General features: G+C 50.4%; 2 protein-coding genes across 2 annotated transcripts in view; one reads left to right on the top strand and one right to left on the bottom strand.

The window, feature by feature from the left end:
* Positions 1-18,215, top strand: part of ATCAY (ATCAY kinesin light chain interacting caytaxin) — a 38,206-nt gene that overhangs the window by 17,273 nt on the left and 2,718 nt on the right. The window contains exons 4-11 of the mRNA XM_055547046.1: positions 5,359-5,580; positions 7,099-7,284; positions 7,685-7,787; positions 9,715-9,846; positions 10,763-10,849; positions 12,662-12,760; positions 13,445-13,480; positions 17,046-17,117. Of these exons, the coding sequence (XP_055403021.1) occupies positions 5,359-5,580; positions 7,099-7,284; positions 7,685-7,787; positions 9,715-9,846; positions 10,763-10,849; positions 12,662-12,760; positions 13,445-13,480; positions 17,046-17,117 (937 nt within the window). The remainder of the gene's footprint in view (positions 1-5,358; positions 5,581-7,098; positions 7,285-7,684; positions 7,788-9,714; positions 9,847-10,762; positions 10,850-12,661; positions 12,761-13,444; positions 13,481-17,045; positions 17,118-18,215) is intronic.
* Positions 1,783-18,215, bottom strand: part of LOC129627652 (small integral membrane protein 20-like) — a 40,722-nt gene continuing 24,289 nt past the window's right edge. Inside the window, exons 2-4 of the mRNA XM_055547076.1 lie at positions 8,724-9,423; positions 5,049-5,282; positions 1,783-2,870 (exon numbers count right to left, since the gene is read on the bottom strand). Coding sequence (XP_055403051.1) covers positions 2,583-2,786 — 204 coding nt within the window. The 5' untranslated portion in view covers positions 2,787-2,870; positions 5,049-5,282; positions 8,724-9,423 and the 3' untranslated portion in view covers positions 1,783-2,582. The remainder of the gene's footprint in view (positions 2,871-5,048; positions 5,283-8,723; positions 9,424-18,215) is intronic.

Below are 18,215 nucleotides of genomic sequence, written 5' to 3'. Positions count from 1 at the left end.
CAGCCTCTCTGTGCCTCCAATTCCTTATGTACCAAATGCAGGTAGTGAGCCTTCCACAGAAGGGGTATACAAGGATTAAATGAGATGGTTTATGTAAAGTGCCCAGGGGAATGCCAGGCATAAAATCAGGAGGGCTCTCCTGCCCTGAGCACTCAAGAGGGCTCATGGGTCTGAGGACCCAAAGGCCTAGACTTTGAAAACAGGGGGTCTCGGGCAGCCAGATGGGCTACCTCAAACACATGTTCTCCTCGATGGCATCTCCTGGCAGAGTCCTGCTGAGAGCTCCCATTCTGCCTGCATCTCCCCCATGCAGCCCATCACAGAGCCCACCCTAGAGAGGAAAGATTGCCCAGAGAGGGACAGCTACATCCCTGAGGTCACACAGCAGCGAGTACCAACTCTGCCCACCCCCGTACCATACTATGCCCATGAGCCAGGTAGGGAGATCAAGTTGTCCCAGTTCTCTGGGACCAATCTGTATGGATCTGAATGGTTCGTCACCCTAGAGTACCAGCCATTTTTCCCACCTGAGCATATATTCTCTGCCCAGTGTTGTCACGTCCCCACAGGGTGACCTTGGGTGACTCCCTTCTCCCCTCTGGGTCTCCACTTCCCACTTCTGTAAAACGAGGGGTGTGTGGTAACAGTACCTCACTTCCCAAGTGTGACTACCTCAATGATGGCCCCCAAAGGTATCCAGATTCTAATTCTAGGAAACCACAAATGTTCCCTCAGGTGGCAAAAGCAATTTTGCAGGTAGGATTAAGTTAAGGAACTTGACGGACCTCCGTGGTGGCTCTGTGGTAAAGAATCCACCTGCCAATGCAAGAGCCGTGGGTTCAATCCCTGATCCAGGAAGATCCCACATGCTGTGGAGCAACTAAATCCATGCACCACAACTACCCAGCCCACACTCTAGAGCCTGTGCTCAGCAGCAGGAGAAACCACCGCAGTGAGAAACCTGTGCATGGCAACTAGAGTAGCCCCTGCTCGCTGCAACTAGAGAAAGCCTGCATGCAGCAACAAGACCCAGTGCAGGCAAAAATAAATAAGCAAATAAATTATTTTTTTTTGAAAGAAACTTGAGACAGGGGATGTGAACGTTAATTGTATAGAAGCCAGCTCCATGGTCAAACATGATTCTAGATATTTCCGTTGAGGGAGTTTTCTAAATGAGATTTATATTTAAATTCATGCACTTTGAATAAAGCAGATTGCCTGTCGTTGTGTGGGTGGGCCACATTTAATCAGTTGAAGGGTTCAAGGTGTGGGGGCGTCGGGGCAGGGAACTCAGGTGCGATTCATCCTGGGGCAAAATTCCTCTCCAACTGTGAACCTATGAAATCAAGCAATTTCTCTGCTTCCAAAGTACAAAGGTGAGACAGGCACAGAATAGATATTCCCACTGCAAATGGGAGAAATTGGAAGGATGAAGGGGTCACGAGTCCCAACAAGTCTGAAATTTGGCAGGGCAAATTCCACTAGATTTTTTTAAAGGCAAATTCCATTAGGTTTTAAGGCTGAAGAATCACCCTCTTTGGTTCAGTGCCCTTTCCTTCGGGTCCACATGGTGACATTACTGCCTCTGTGGTTCCCGCACTTTCAATCTTGCAGTCACCATGCTGTGATCCACAACCAGATCCCACCAGCAAAAGCAGAAGTATTCTTTTAACATATTTGTTTCTTTGGGTGGGTTGGGTCTTAGTTGTGGTGCACAGGCTTCTTTGTTCCATGGCATGTGGAATCTTAGTTTCTGGAAGAATGAATGAATGAAAATAGTCACTCAGTCATGTCCGACTCTTTGCAACCCCATGAACTGCAGCCCACCGGGCTCCTCTGTCCATGGAATTCTCCAGGCAAGAATGCTGGGGTGGGTTGCCATGCCCTTCTCCAGGGGATCTTCCTGATCCAGGGATTGAACCCAGGTCTCCTACATTGTGGGTAGGTTCTTTACCACCTGAGCTACCAGGGAAGCCAGAATCAAACAAAATTCCCTGCATTGAAAGACAGATTCTTTTTTCTTTTTTTTTTTTTTAGTTTGCTTCAAATTTGTTTATTTCTCAACATGCAGCAACCTTCCTAATGAAATAGTTGAGTTGAACTATTTATTCTTAAAAAGTACAATGTACCTTGTCCTCAAAGAGTTTTATCAACTTTAACATTTTCAAAGAGCCCTATGAGGCTGCTCAATATGGTAGTTTCCCCCTGAAATTTCCTATTTGGAGGATGGCAAAACAGTCTAGAATCTTCCCCAGTCTACTAGTTGCTTGTATTCATATCACAGCTTGGCTGGCTAAGAGGTAGAGACTGAATAATACGTAGATAGCCTTCAAGTCCAGCTGAGTGAGACAGCTTCATTTTTAGAAAGGAAACCAAATCATGGAAACCCTCCTAATAGTATGATTTGTTCCAGGGTCCTTTTAAGAAGGGACGTACTCCTCATGCATAGGACTTTTTATGGCCTTCCAGAGTTTTCTGCTCCAGCCAGCGTTCTCTAGCCAGGTGACTTATTGAACTTGCTGCAGAACTGAAAGCATGAAGTCTCTTGTCTACTTTCATAATTAGAGGTGGTGTTAGTCTTCTCATTTCCGGCCAAATGGATCCGACCAAACTTTCAACCCTGGTGGCTGCACGTCTTCTTGAACAATACCAGCTCGATTTATGACTTGTTCCTTCTTGTACTCCTCCAGCCGCATTAAGGGCCGGAAGTAGATGGGGTAGAAGGCGGCGCCGATCAGGGAAATGAAGCCGCCGAAAATGAGAGCAGTGCGCAGGTTCCGGGACATGGCTCCAGCCGGGGCTACCCGGATTCTCCGAGTGCCCGGGACTCTCCAAACCCGGCTCTCACCGGCTGGGCCGTAACCCCGCTCCTGAAAGACAGATTCTTAAGCAATGACCACCAGGTTAAGCAGTATTTTAAATCAAGCACGCCTGATTCACTGCTCCCAATACACTTCCCATGAAAAAGGCAGGGTAAGTTGAGAGGACTGGGGTCAAATCCCTGGGAAGGTCCCTGCCTCAATGTCCCCATCTGTAAAATGGGTAATATTTCCCATCACACAAAGCCATGGTGAGAGCAAGAAATTATGCCAGTGCCTCACATATAGCAGACACTCGGTAAACATGACATGGGTTGGTTTGTTTTTTTTTTTCCATTTCATTTATTTGTTTATTTTTGTCTGTGCTAGGCCTTCATTCAGAGAAGGCAATGGCACCCCACTCCAGTACTCTTGCTTGGAAAATCCCATGGATGGAGGAGCCTGGTAGGTTGCAGTCCATGGGGTCGCTAGGAGTCGGACACGACTGAGCGACTTCACTCTCACTTTTCACTTTCATGCATTGGAGAAGGAAATGGCAACCCACTCCAGTGTTCATGCCTGGAGAATCCCAGGGACGGGGGAGCCTGGTGGGCTGCCGTCTATGGGGTTGCACAGAGTCGGACACGTCTGAAGCGCCTTAGCAGCAGGCCTTCATTGCTGTGCAAGGGCTTTCTCTAGTTGCAGCAAGCGAGGGCTGTTCTCTATTTGCAGTATGCAGGCTTTTCATTGTGGTGGCTTCTCTTATTGCAGAGCACGGGCTCTAGAGTGCAGGCTCAGTAATTGTGGTGCTTTGGCTTAGTTGATCCGAGGCATGTGGGATCTTCCCAGGTCAAGGATTGAGCCTGTGTCTTCTGAATTAGCAAGCAGATTCCTAACCACTAGACTACAAGGGAGGTCTGTAACTTGCGTCTTTATAATTTTTTGCCAAGCATATTTTTATACCGCAGTGTCTCTCGAAGCACTCTGACCTGTTGCTTATGGATCAAGAGATTCAAAGTGAAAAAAAAAAAATATGAGATTCAAAATGAAAACAAAAGGTAGTCCAAGGATTTCCCTGGTGGTTCATTGGCTGACTCCAAGCTTCCAATGCAGGGGACACGGGTTTGATCCCTGGTCAGGGAACTAGATCCCACATGCTGCAAGTAAGACCAATCAAAGCACAATCAAATACATAAATAAAAATAAATACTTTTTAAAAATGTGGTCCATTTAATTATGGATCTATGAATGTCATCCAATATAAGAGAGGGGCAAGATTCTCCTTGATGTTGTTCAGTCGCTCAGTCGTGTCCAACTCTCTGCGACTCCATGGACTGCAGCATACCAGGATTCCCTGTCCTTCACTGTCTCCTGGGGTTTGCTCAGACTTATGTCCATTGAGTTGGTGAGGGACTCTCTGACTCATTTATTGATTTTGTCTTCAAAGGCTGTGTAATGAAACGGAGAATTTCTGGGGTCTCTGGAAAGTCAGCCTCTTTTTCCAGAGCTGCCTTTGGGGGAGGGGGTGGCTTTCCTCCCCTTGTAAACCCCATAAGCCTGAGGGGTTAGCTCTGCTCCAAGGGCTGTTAGATGGTTTTAACCCCCTGGGGGCAGCCCAGGAGGTGAAACCACCTTTTATAAGGAGACCAGAGTCCAGGCTAAGAGTCTTTAGGAGGAAGTGGTCCAAGCCATGGGGAATATCCACCCCCATGGGCTTCAGAGTGACATGGGAAGATCCTGCCTCCCTGTGCCTCAGTTTACTCATCTGTCCAATGGGGCAGTAGCAAGGTTGCAACTGACTCAGCGGTAAAGAATCCACCTGCCAATGCAGGAGATCCAGGAGACACAAGAGACACGGATTCGATCCCTGGGTCGGGAATATCCCCTGGAGGAGGGCATGGCAACCCACTTCAATATTCTTGCCTGGAGAATCCCATGGATAGAGGAGCCTGGCAGGCTACAGTCCATGGGGTGGGAAACAGTCAGACATGACTGAACACACATATCTGTCTAGAGAAGTCAGAACATGAAAATGTGGGCCAGGGCCTGGCCTGTGTTATGTGATCACCAAAAGTTAATTGTTAGAGTCATACATCCCAGAAAGGCAAAAAGCAGAACTCGGACATTCTCCATCAGCCTTAGCCAGAAGGAACAAAAGGCGCAGATACTGGCAGATCTGGAGCTCAACCTGGGGACCAGGCTGCCTGGGGTCTAATCCCCATGTCATTGTTTGACCTTGGCTCAACTCACCTGTTAGTCCCATTTTGCAGATGGTAAAACTGAGTCAAGCTCAGAGCAAGGTGGCACTGCAGGGTCACAGAGCTGGTGGGTAGCGAGGTCAGGCTCTGAACCCAGGACTGTCCAACGTCCAAGTGTCTACCCTTGACCTCCGAGCTGGATGGTTCCATTAACTGCTGCTGTGAAAGGATGTTGTCTGATTTCTAAGCACTCCCCATGGAAGGGCAGAGCACATCTCTGTAGGGTCTGGAAAAGGAGAAGGGAAGAAAAAACAAGCGACTTTGGTTTTGCTTTGACTTTCTGTTTTCCCTTTCCCCCACAGCCCCTCCCAACACGCTGAACTTCAACGGGGCTCATCGTAAGCGAAAGACGCTGGTGGCCCCTGAGATCAACATTTCCCTGGACCAGAGTGAGGGCTCCCTGCTGTCAGATGACTTCCTGGACACCCCCGATGACCTGGACATCAACGTGGATGACATTGAGACCCCTGATGAGACCGACTCACTGGAGTTCCTGGGGAATGGCAATGAGCTGGAGTGGGAAGGTGAGGTCGGTTGCTCACCGTCCCTACCCAATCCCCAAATCAGACCCCAGTGCTCCTCTCAGCTTCTGGGGCCATCTTGCCAGAGTCCCCCCCTCCTCCCTTCCCAGAGGTTCAAGGTGGGCAGGGCTTCTTTTGTTGTTTTTTGGGGGGTATTTTTGGCCATGCCGTGTGGCATTTTAGTTCCCAGACCAGGGATGGAACTTGTTCCCCTGCATTGGAAGCATGGAATCTTAACCACTGGCTCACCAGGGAAGTCCTGGGGCAGGGCTTCCAACCCAAGACTCCCAAAACAGGCCCTGGGACTCCACGTGCATTCTCTCATGGACTTGTGGACTTTGCTGGGAGACGTGTCTTTCACCCGATTCACTTGATCAAAGGTGATCAAGACCAGAAGGAGGGGCCACCCCCTGATTCCACAAGTGTACATGAAGTGGGTCTTGATTGCCATGTGGAGGTAGGGTAGAGAGGGCAGGGATCCGTCGGGAAAACACGGTGCCTGCCTGCTCTCAGGGCAGTCAGAAAGCAGGGCTCTGGGTAACAGAACAAATGGACACAAGGTAATTGCACCTGGTCGCTGGTGCTGTGGGAGAAATAGGTGATGGGAGAGGGCAGGGGGGCTCATTCAGGCGATTCAACCCTCCCAAGGGACACTGGGCCACATTTGGGGCATCTGTGGTTGTCACAACTGGGGGGATCCTGGCATCAAGGGGGTGGGATCAGGGATGCTGCTCCACACCCTGTAGTGCCCAGGACGCCCCCCACAGGCAGTGACTGGCCCTGAATGTCCACAATGCCCAGCCCAAGACGCCCTGAACCAGGCTTCCTAGGGTGAGGAGGGTTCTTCGGCAGGGTTGTCGGGACTGGCCTCGCTGGGTGGGTATTACTGGGGCTGATATTCCAAGGCAAGAACACAGTCAGAAAGATAGCAACAGGGAATTTCCCTGGTGGTCCAGTGGCTAAGACCCCATGCTCCCAATGCAGGGGCCCAAGCTCGATCCCTGATCAGGAAACTAGGTTCCGCATGCTGCAACTAAAGATCCTGCATGCTGCTACTAACAGGGCGCAACCAAATAAGTACTTTTTTAAAAGGTAGCAATGGCGGTGTCCATGGGGACAGAAGCAGAGGCGCAGCGTTTGTTGGGTGGACGTGAAATATGAAGGGGAAAGAGGTCGAAGATGGTAGCTGGGTTTGGGGCCTGAGCAGCTGGGAAAACAGCCAGGCTATTTTCTGAGGCGGGAAGATTGCAGGATGACAGATGGGCAAGAGACAGATAATTTCAAGAGTGGTTAAGAACCCCCGAGAAGCCCAGAGAGGGAAAAAATGTGTACGAGGTCACCCAGCAAGAAATGGGCTCTACCCAGCAAAAGGGTGAGACGAGTGGTCTTCCTCTGGCCTGGGGAGGAGAGGAAGAAGCTCTGTGGCCACGGGTGGCCAAGGCAGCTCAGAGAGGGAGGCTGGGATGAGATGTCCAGATTCAGGCATCCCTCTTTCTCACCCTCCCTGCTGCCCTGCTCCAGATGACACCCCCGTGGCTGCTGCCAAGAACATGCCTGGGGACAGCGCGGATCTGTTTGGGGACGGCTCAGCAGAGGACGGCAGCGCAGCCAACGGGCGTCTGTGGAGGACGGTGATCATTGGGGAACAGGAACATCGGATCGATCTACACATGATCCGGCCCTACATGAGGGTGGTGACCCACGGAGGTGAGACCATGCCCCGAGGGCCCCCTCCTGGCTCCAACAACTAGAGGGCCCAGCAGCGGTCCTCTCTGAACCTCGGTCTCTTCTTCTGAGCCAGGGGGATGTTAAACTGTAGTGTCTAGGTGTGCAGGGATGAAACTCACATGGGGGCAAGGCTTAGACATGTGGGGGCACACCAGAGGTGCCCGTGAGGGTGGCTGGCATCCCCCATGGAAGGTGTTTTCTGGCTTCTTTAGCCAGGGTGCTGGGGCTCAGAGCTGTGTCCTCTGAGTATGGACAGTGAGTGGGAGGGGGCTGGCCAGCTATGAGATGCATGCATGTGGCAGAGCACAGGGCAACTCAGAGCTGGGAGAGGGCTCTGCCCAGCCCTGTCCAGCGCTGCTCACCAGCTGCCTCTCCTCAGGGTACTACGGAGAAGGTCTCAATGCCATTATCGTCTTTGCTGCCTGCTTCCTCCCAGACAGCAGCTCCCCTGACTACCACTACATCATGGAGAACCTCTTCCTGTAAGTGATCTGGCTGCTCCATCCCAGCTGCCCACAGTTCTGAGGTTCCCAGCCGGTGGGCAGGACAGGCAGCAAGGATCACACTGGGTGGTTCTGCCTGGCACCAGGGAAGGGCTGGACCGGGGCAGACCTGCATCTGAGTCCTCTGCTTGCCCGCTGGGCCTCCCTGCTGCCGTTGTCATCATCACTGGCATTTACGGAAGCCCACCCGGGGTGCTCAGCGGTAAAGAATCCACCCGCCAATGCAGGAGACACAAGAGACATGGGTTCGATCCCTGCGTTAGCAAAATCTCCTGGAGGAGGACATAGCAACCCACTCCAGTATTCTTGCCTGGAGAATCCCATGGATAGAGCAGCCTGGCAGGCCCCAGTCCTTAGGGTCACACAGAATCAGACTCGACTGAAGTGACTGAGCACGCATGCACACTATGCGGTAGCCACAATGCTAAGGGCTTTGTATGTGAGAGCATGTTCCATCCCCAACAAGACTCTGTGGGGTAGTTACAGTTGCCTCCCATTCTGTGGCTGCAGTGCTTGAGGCACAGAGAGGTTAAGTCACTTGCCCAAGGACATACAGGTAGTTTTGCTAGGATGGAGACAGATAATTAAGCATAAAGCACCTGGTGGGACTTCATTGGTGTCCAGTGGTTAAGACCACACCATCCTTCGGTTCTTAATGCAGGGCCGTGGGTCTGATTCCTGGTTGGAGAACTAAGATCCCATATGCCTCCTGGTGTGGCAAAAAAAAAAAAAAAAACCTGGCAGATGACAGTAAGAGCTCAGCAAATCGTTATCACTCCAATTTTCATTATTATGAAGATTTCCTTCTTCCTCGGGGGGCAGCAGGGTGGGGGGGGGGGCGGTTGAGGGTGCCAGGTGGGTCAGAGGAAGAGGAAGTACCCATGGAAGGTCAGATCAGAAAGTGGCCTGACTTACCAAGGAGCCCAGTCTCCCTGATTTACAGATGGGGAAGTGGAGGCTGAAAGAGGAGAAGATTCTTCTGAAATCACTTAAGGGGAGACAGGGCTGGGATGGACCCCAGGTCCCTAAAGTCAGGTGCAGTGGACCACTGGCTGTGGGTATTTGTCCCCCAAGGGCATCTGGGGCTGTTGCAACTTACATTCCAGAATTAATGGAGACATTAGATGAGTTCAAGAGTATAAATCACTTGGCACCTAGTAAACACTCAAAAAAATTGTTGTTTAGTCCCCCAAGGGCATCTGGGGCTGTTGCAACTTACATTCCAGAATTAATGGAGCCATTAGATGAGTTCAAGAGTATAAATCACTTGGCACCTAGTAAACACTCAAAAAAATTGTTGTCTAGTTGCTAAGTTGTGTCCGACTCTTTCCGACCCATGGACTGCAGGGCGCCAAGCTTCCCCGTTCTCCACTGTCTCCTGGAGTTTGCTCAAATTCATGTCCATCAAGTTGGTGATGCCCTCCAGCCATCTCATCCTCTGTGGTCCCCTTCTCATGCATTCAATCTTTCCCAGCATCAGGGTCTTCTCCAATGAGTGGGCTCTTCCCATCAGGTGGCCAAAGTACTGGAGCTTCAGCTTCAGTCCTTCCAACGAATGTTCCGGGTTGATTTCCTTTTAGGATCGACTGGTTTCATCTCCTTGCAGTCCAAGGGACTCAGTTTAAAAAAAAAAAAACAAACAAAACTCCTCAGTAAGATAGTAACTACTACTATCATTGTGCCCACTGACCCAGATTTGGGGGGTGTTTGGGAGTCCTCTGCTCCCCTCCCCCGCTTTCCTGCTGAGCATGCCACGACAGCCAACAACACCTGAACAGGTGTAACACAGCCAGGGCAGGTAGAAACAGAAGGGACGGAGGCCACAGGGCCCTAGTCCCGGGGAACTGGGCTTCCTGACTCTGAGCCAGTCCTGCCGGGTCCCCGGTCCTCTGTGCCTCGTGACTAGGTACGTCATCAGCAGCCTGGAGCTCCTCGTGGCGGAAGATTACATGATCGTGTACCTGAACGGCGCCACGCCCCGGCGGAGGATGCCGGGCATTGGCTGGCTGAAAAAGTGCTACCAGATGATCGACCGGAGGTGAGTGCATGGGGCTGGGGGACGGCCTCAGTGTGTGGTGGGACCCGCGCACTGAAGTCCCCCCAAATCTGAAAGGGCGCGGCTGGGGCGGCCATACAAAGCGCCAGACTGGGCGGCTTAAACAGCAGACGTGTATTGTCTCCTAGTTCTGGAAGCTAGAAGTCTTTGGTCAAGTTGTCTGCAAGGTCCGTTCCTTCTGGAACTGTAAGGGAGAACCGGCCCTGTGCACGCCTGTGTGCAAATGCCCCCTTTTATAAGGACCCCAGTGACTGTGGGTTAGAGGCAGGCCCTGCTGGGATATGATCTCACCTTAGCTAATGACCCCTGCAGTGATCCTGCTCCCAAAGAGGGCTGCAGTTCAACTCGCCCGTAGCAGGTGCTTAGAACTGGGGGTCCTAGAAAATCTTTCAGGAAGGAGAGGTGATGTGGCCATGCAAGGGCTTCCCAGGTGGCGCTAGTGGTAAAGAACCTACCTGCCAATGCAGGAGACGCAAAAGATGTGGGTTCAATCCCTGGGTCGGGAAGATCCCCTGGAGGAGGGCATAGCAGCCCCATCCAGTATTCTTGCCTGGAGAATTTCATGCACAGAGAAGCCTAGTGGACTACAGTCCATGGAGTCACAAAGAGTTGGACACGACTGAAGTGACTTACACACGCACGCACATGGCCACACAGTCAGATGCTCAGAATCTAAATTAAGAGGGAGCTGGGGCCAGACATCAGCTCTGCCACCTGCAGACTCTTCGAGGGGTGGAGGGGGTGGGCTTAGTTTAACCAAGACTCAGTCTCCTCCCCGTCAGTGGAGATCATCAGAGCACCGCCTGGGCTCACAAAGTGGGTGACACCCATTAGCTGCTCCTTCCCCGGGGCTTTCCCCCCAGGGAGCCCATATTGCTCTCTCTGCCTCCCCACACAGACTTCGGAAAAACCTGAAGTCCTTAATCATCGTCCACCCATCCTGGTTCATCCGCACCGTTCTGGCCATCTCCCGCCCTTTCATCAGGTGAGATCGTGATCTGAGTCCCGATACCCACCTGGGTTGTCCTGTGTCTTTTTTTTTTTTAATCAGCCTTTTCCAGCTTCTCTCTTGGGAGTCTATATTGTTGCTTTACACAGTTTAAAAGTGGACTTCCCTGGCAGTCCAGTGGTTAAGATTCTGTGCTTCCAGTGCAAGGGGATTTGGGTTCCATCCATGGTAAAGGAACTAAGATCCCGCATACCGTGTGATACGGCCACTATCTGGACCTTTGTCGGCAAAGGGACGTCTCTGTTTTCTAACACACTGTCTAGATTTTTGTCATAGCTTTCCTTACAGGGAGCAAGCGTCTTTTAATTTCATGGCTGCAGTTACCATCCGCAATGATTTTGGTGCCCAAGAAAATAAAATCTGTCACTGCTTCCACTTTTTCGCCTTCTATTTGCTATGGAGCAATGGGACCAGATGCCATGATCTTAGTTTTTTTAAATGTTGAGCTTCAAGCCAACTTTTTCAGTCTCCTCCTTCACCTTCACCGAGAGGCTCTTTAGTTCCTCTTTTTATTTTTTATTATTTTACTTTTTGGCCATGCTTCTCAGCATGTGGGATCTTAGTTCCCCAACCAGGGATCGAACCCAGGCCCCCTGCCGTGGAAGCTCGGAGTCCTATCCACTGGACCACCAGAGAAGTCCCTATTTGATTATTTTATGACTTATTGTACAGTTACTTTCTCTTAGCCTTAGAGAACATAACGCATTGTTAGAAAAACTGATTTGACCTTGAAAAGGAGTTTATTTGACATTGTACCAAAATTAGATTTAAGGTAATGTTTTTTTTAAAAAAATCACGAGTTCAAAGCCCCAAGCTGGTGACCAGTCACGTCAGTAGTAGCCAGTGGCCAGAGCTGGATTTGGACAGGAAGAAGCCATTCACCCTGGAAGAATGGAAGATGAATCAGCAGTGCCCACGTGCACCTGTCTCATGCCCAAGTGACTACTGGTGCCACCAGACAGTGACGATGGTGCCATGAAAGTGTTCTTGGGAAGACTGACAAGAGGAGCACCTCCTGGGGAAGATGGAGCCTGGAGTCTGATATTAATAGCATCTCGTCCCTCTCTGCTTTCTTCCTTCCTGCCCTCTCTGCTCAAAAGTCCATATAGTCAAAGCTATGGTTTTTGTAGTAGTTGTGTACGGATGTGAGTTGGACCAAAAAGAAGGCTGAGCGCCAAAGAATTGATGCCTTCAAATTGTGGTGCTGGAGAAGACTCTGGAGAATCCCTTGGCCTGCAAGGAGATCAAACCAGTCAGTCCTAAAGGAAATCAACCCCGAATGTTCACTGGAAGAACCGATGCTGAAGCTGAAGCTCTAGTAGTTTGGCCACCTGATGCAAAGAGCCAACTCATTAGAAAAGACCCTGGTGCTGGGAAAGAATGAAGGCAAGAGAAGAGAGCGACAGAGGATGAGATGGTTGTATGGCGTCACCGACTCAATGGATGTGAGTTTGAGCAAACTCAAGGAGATAGTGAAGAACAGAGAGGCCTGGTGTGCTGTAGTTCATGGGATCTGAGTCAGACACAACTGAGTGACTGAACAACTCTCTGCTCAGCGGGGACTGGTGTCAGACACATGGCTCAGGAGCCTTCCCTTGCAGGCAGAGACCCCAGGTTCTGCTCTGTACCCACACCAGGGGCAGGGGGTGAGGTCTGGCATGGGCTGAGAGGGAGGTTTGGGTGAGTGTGCTGGGGCATCCTGGAATAGGCTGCCATCGCTCCCTCTGACTCTGAGTCACCACCCCAAGGGCTGGCTTTCAGACGTGTCCCTCCTTCTTCTCCTGCCAGCGTCAAGTTCATCAACAAGATCCAGTATGTGCACAGCTTGGAAGATCTGGAGCAGCTCATCCCCATGGAGCATGTGCAGATCCCAGACTGCGTGCTACAGTGAGTGTCTTGTCCTGTGGGAGCGCCGCCCACCTCCATCCCCATCATCCCCAGAGCTGCTCATCTCCCAACCTCCCATGCTCTGCCCAGTCAGGCTGCCAGAGAACCAGACCTGAGTGGGAGAGCAAGACAGAGGGAAATAGAGTGAAACAGGCACCTGTGAAATGACAGAGCACAGCGGACCTGGCCCCTCTAGTGCAGGCAGAGAGGCCAGTGAGTCCTGGCCCCTGGCTTGTCTTTATAAATAAAGTTTTATTGGCACACAGCTATACTTGTCCATTTACAAACCATCCACGGCTGCTTTTGAGCTACAACAGAATCAAGGGGTTGCCACAGAGAATGGTCTGAAAAGCCGAAAATATTGACTCTCTGGCCCTTTGAGGGGATGCGTCTGTAGACAAAGCCACATTAATAATTAATTGCTTTATCCTGGCTTTGTTTAGGGCAGATACTAGAAATGTCTGCTGAGTTGCAGCAACACCAGACACTGGAATATGCCAGTAAAACAGCTATCCCTGCCCTGAGGTGGGGTGAGGTGGGGCTTTGTAAAGTATCTGCAGGCTATCCTGTCTGCTCTGAAGCCTGGCATGTGTTCAGATGTGACAGTGAGACTGCTTTCCTGTTCCCAGAGGGGAGGGGATTCCCAGGCCACCTCTTAAGCCTTCTCCTTTGTCTCTCTTCCAGGTACGAGGAGGAACGGCTGAAGGCCAGGAGAGAAAGGTATGTGTGGAGCAGCCCATATTCTGGCCGGGTTGGGGCTGGCGCTGAGCTGGGTCAAGGCTGGGGGAAGCCGGCGGCTTCAACTCAGTTGGGACCCATGTCATGCACGCATGTGTTTCAAAGCCCTGCCTTCTCTAGAGGGGTTGGAGTCAGACCCAGGCTGGAATCCAGGCTCCCCTGCTCAGTCTCAGCATAACATTAGACAAGTGAAAAATTCACAGCCATCCTGCGGGTTATCATGAGGAATTAGGACCAGTGTAGCCCACTGGGCAAAAATAGTGGGCTCGGTAGAGTCCTTCTGATGATGCTGATGGCAGTGAGGGCCCAGCCCTGGGGAGCCTCCTAAGGCCCCCAGGTTGAGCCCTCCCTTCAGGAGGCCACTCTCCCGGTCTCGTCCACCCTCCGGGGCTCACCCCCCAGGTCCCCCTCCACTTCCTGCTTTCCAGTTTCCTCCTCCCTCCGAAACCATTTATGTCAGATTGGGACTTGAACCCAGCCAAAACCCACAGTGCCTTGTTTCAGGACCTGATGAAACTCGGGTTCTTGATGTCTCACCACAGAATTTAGTGAGAGACAAAGTGACAGGTAAGAGGTGGATTTATGCAGTTGCAGAGAGAAGTACACTCCCCAGACAGAGTGTGGGCCATTGCAGAGGGCAAGCGCGGCCATGAAATGTGGTGTGGCTAGTTTTTATAGGGTGGGTAATTTCATAGGCTAACGAGTGGGAGGATTATTCCAACTATTTTGGGGAAAGAGTGGAGATTTCCAGGAATTGGGCAACTGCCCACTCCTTGGTCTTTTGACAGTGCCTTGGAACTGTGGTGGTGCCTCTGGGTGTGTCATTTAGCTTGCAGATCAAGGATCAAGGTCTAATCAAAGTCCCCTTGTCTCCCTTCTTGGACCTATTTGATTCTTATTGGTTTATGTTGTGTCCTTGGGCTATGTCATTCTTTCAAAAGTTGTGCCCTGCCCCTTTTCCTCCTGTTACACCTCTGGAGACCCCTCATCCCTCTGGGGACCCCAATCTGTCCTCTGGACTGGGCCCTCTGCTCCGCGGGGTTCCCCTCTTGCCCTCAAGGGTTCTCTGCTCCCTCCAGGCCAAGCCCTCTACCATTCAGGAAACCCTCCACCCTCCAGGGTCCCCATACTCTGCATGCCCCCTCCTTCTCCCTTCCAAGGGCCCTCCACCATCTGGGAACCCCCCTATCCTCCAGTTCCCTCCTCCTTCCCAGGGCCCCCTCCATCCTCTAGGGCCCGCCTCCCTCTGGGCCCCCTCCACTCTCTGGGACCCCTTCTGTCCTCCAGGGACACCTCCAAGGGCACCCTCTGCCCATGTAGGTCCTGCGGGTGCAGGAGAGAGGGGAGACAGAGCAGGAGTCCCTCCGGGTGTGGAAGAGAGGGGAATCCATCTGCTGTTCCCCTGCCCAGGGCCCTGGGGATCCTCCTGGGGACCTGGGCCTTATCCTCTGGACAGTTAAGCCATGGGTCATGAAGATCCTTTTTGTATTGTTCTTCTATGTATTCTTGCCATCTTTTCTTAATATCTTTTGCTTCTGTTAGGTCCATACCATTTCTGTCCTTTATTGCACCCATCTTTGCATGAAATATTCCCTTAATATCTCCAGTTTTCTTGAAGAGATCTCTAGTCTTTCCCATTCTGTTGTTTTCCTCTATTTCTTTGCATTGATCACTGAGGAAGGCTTTCTTACCTCTCCTTGCTATTCTTTGGAACTCTGCATTCAGATAGGTATATCTTTCCTTTTCTCCTTTGCCTTTAGCTTCTCTTTTCTCGGCTATTTGTAAGGCCTCCTCAGACAACCATTTTGCCTTTTTGCATTTCTTTTTCTTGAGGATGGTCTTGATCACTGCCTCCTACACAATGTCATGAACCTCCATCCATAGTTCTTCAGGCACTTTGTCTATCAGATCTAATCCCTTGAGTCTATTTGTCACTTCCACTGTATAATTGTAAGGGATTTGATTTAGGTCATACCTGAATGGTCTAGTGGTTTCCCCTACTTTCTTCAATTTAAGTCTGAATTTGGCAATAAGGAGTTCATGATCTGAGCCACAGTCTGCTCCAGGTCTTGTTTTTGCTGACTGTATAGAGCTTCTCCATCTCTGGCTGCAAAGAATATGATCAATCTGATTCCGGTATTGACCATTGGGTAATGTCCACATGTAGCATCATCTCTTGTGTTGTTGGAAGAGGGTGTTTGCTATGATCAGTGCGTTCTCTTGGGAAAACTCTGTTAGCCTTTGCCCTGCTTCATTTTGTACTCCAAGGCCAAACTTGCCTGTTACTCCAGGTATCTCTTAACTTCCTACTTTTGCATTCCTGTCCCCTGTAATGAAAAGGACATCTCTTTTGGGTGTTAGTTCTAGAAGGTCTTGTAGGTCTTCATAGACCTGTTCAACTTAAGCTTCTTCAGCATTACTGGTTGGGGCATAGACTTGGATTACTGTGATATTGAAAGTTTTGCCTTGGAAATGAACAGAAATCATTCTGTCATTTTTGAGACTGCACCCAAGAACTGCATTTGGAACTCTTTTGTTGACTATGAGGGCTACTTCGTTTCTTCTAAGGGATTCTTAGCCCACAGTAGTAGATATAATGGTCATCTGAGTTAAATTTACCCATTCCAGTCCATTTTAGTTCGCTGATTGCTAAAATGTCTATGTTCACTCTGGCCATCTCCTATTTGACCACTTCCAATTTATCTTGATTCATGGACCTAACATTCCAGGTTCCTATGCAATACTGCTCTTTACAGCATTAGACTTTATTTCCATCACCAGTCACAGCCACAGCTGGGGTTTTTTTTCGCTTTGGCTCTGTCTCTTCATTCTTTCTGGAGTTATTTCTCCACTCTTCTCCAGTAGCATATTGGGCACCTACCGACCTGGGGAGTTCATCTTTCAGTGCCATATCTTTTTGCCTTTTCATCCTGTTCATGGGGAAGGCAAGAATACTGAAGTGGTTTGCTGTTTCCTTCTCTAGTGGACCACATTTTGTCAGAACTCTCCACCATGACCTGTCCATCTTGCTTGGCCCTGCACGGCATGGCTCATAATTTCATTGAGTTAGACAAGGCTGTAGTTCATGTAATCCGTTTGATTAGTTTTCTGTGATTGTGGTTTCTTATTCTATTATTTTCTAATCTGTGTTATTATTCTGATCCCTCTTATTTATATTTTTCTTATTATATATATATATATTTTTTTTTTCTTTTTCTTTTTCTTCTCTCTCTTTGCTGTTGGAGTCTGGTTTTACCCCTCAGGGGTTGTTATCTTTTAGTCTTCATTATTGTTCTGCTTTTTTTTAATCTCTCTCTATTTTTTCTCATTTTTTTTCTTTCTTTCTCCCCATGGCCTTCATCTTGATGAATTCCTGACCATCCCATCACTTGCTCCACCCTCTGGGCCCCGGCACTTCCCAGGGCAGGCAAACCCTTTCCAGACTGCTGTCGGGTCATGGCAGCCCAGATGGAGGGGAGTGGGAGCCAAGAGCCCCTCAGCCCACTCAGCCAGCTGGTTACCCCTGCTCACCTCTTTCTGTTCCCAGCGTGAGGCCGCAGCCAGAGTACGTCCTGCCCAGGGCTGAAGAGAAGGCAGAGGCGGGGCAGGCAGAAGACAGGTAAGTGTCCAGGTGGCCGTGGGCAAGAGCTCACACCCGCCAGGGGCTGCCGAGCCCAAAGAACATCAGATGAAGGTGATCTAAGGTCACTATGGTGCTGAAATAAGACAACCTTGGGACTTCCCTGGTGATCCAGTGGTTAAGACTCCACACTTCCACTACATGGGGCTCAGGTTCCATCCCTGGTCTGGAAACTAAGATCCTGTATGCTTCATAGTGAAGCAAAAAAAAAAAAAAGCCCCACCACGAGACCTACTCCATCAAACCATTTTAATGTGAATTTAGTACATCTCTTTAGAGTCCCTTGGACTGCAAGGAGATTAAACCAGTCCATCCTAAAGGCAAGCAACCCTGAATATTCATTGAAAGGACTGACGCTGAAGCCAAAGCTACAATACTTTGGCCACCTGATTGAAAGAGCCGACTCATTGGAAAAGACCTGGATGCTTGGAAAGATTAAGGCTAAAGAGGGCAACAGAGGAGGAAATGGTTGGAGGGCATCACCAACTCAATGGACATGAGTTTGACCAAACTCCTGGAGATAGTGAAGGACAGGGAGGCCTAGTGTGCTGCAATCCATGGGGCTGCAAAGAGTCAGACATGACTGAGCAGTTGAACAACAACAGTTTTGAGCAACCAGTACCTCTCTCCCAAACATTCTTTCCGCCCAGAGGGAGACCCTGTACCCCACTAAACAGTCCCTTCCATTCCCATCCCCCTCCTAATTTTTCTTTAATCCAGTGACTCTGTTATTATAAAAGTCCTTTAGTGCCTCCCCCTGGGATGTGCAGACAGATGGCATGGCCCCCTCCTTCCCTGTCTCTTTCTGTGCCATCTGCCTCCTGCAGTTGCTGCTTGTTGTACCCTTCTTCTCCTGTCCTTGGGCTCTTTGAGGGAAGTGGCTATATCCCGGGACTGTCCCCTCCTCCTCCTCCCACCTTGCATCTATCACAGGCCAAGCACGGGGGCCAGGGGCAATTGATGTGCCTGAGAGACCAGGATCTGCTCTCAGATGGAGGTTCTGGCTGGCCTTTGTGCGGGCCCGGTGGGTGGGTCCCACCTTCCAGGCGGGTGGGCCTGGGGCAACACTGGTGGTTT

This window comes from Bubalus kerabau, chromosome 1 (assembly GCF_029407905.1).
Source record: "Bubalus kerabau isolate K-KA32 ecotype Philippines breed swamp buffalo chromosome 1, PCC_UOA_SB_1v2, whole genome shotgun sequence".
Classification (NCBI taxonomy): Eukaryota; Metazoa; Chordata; class Mammalia; order Artiodactyla; family Bovidae; genus Bubalus; species Bubalus kerabau.
The sequence above is the reverse complement of the archived record's forward strand: the minus strand, read 5'-3'. Positions and strand labels throughout refer to the sequence as shown.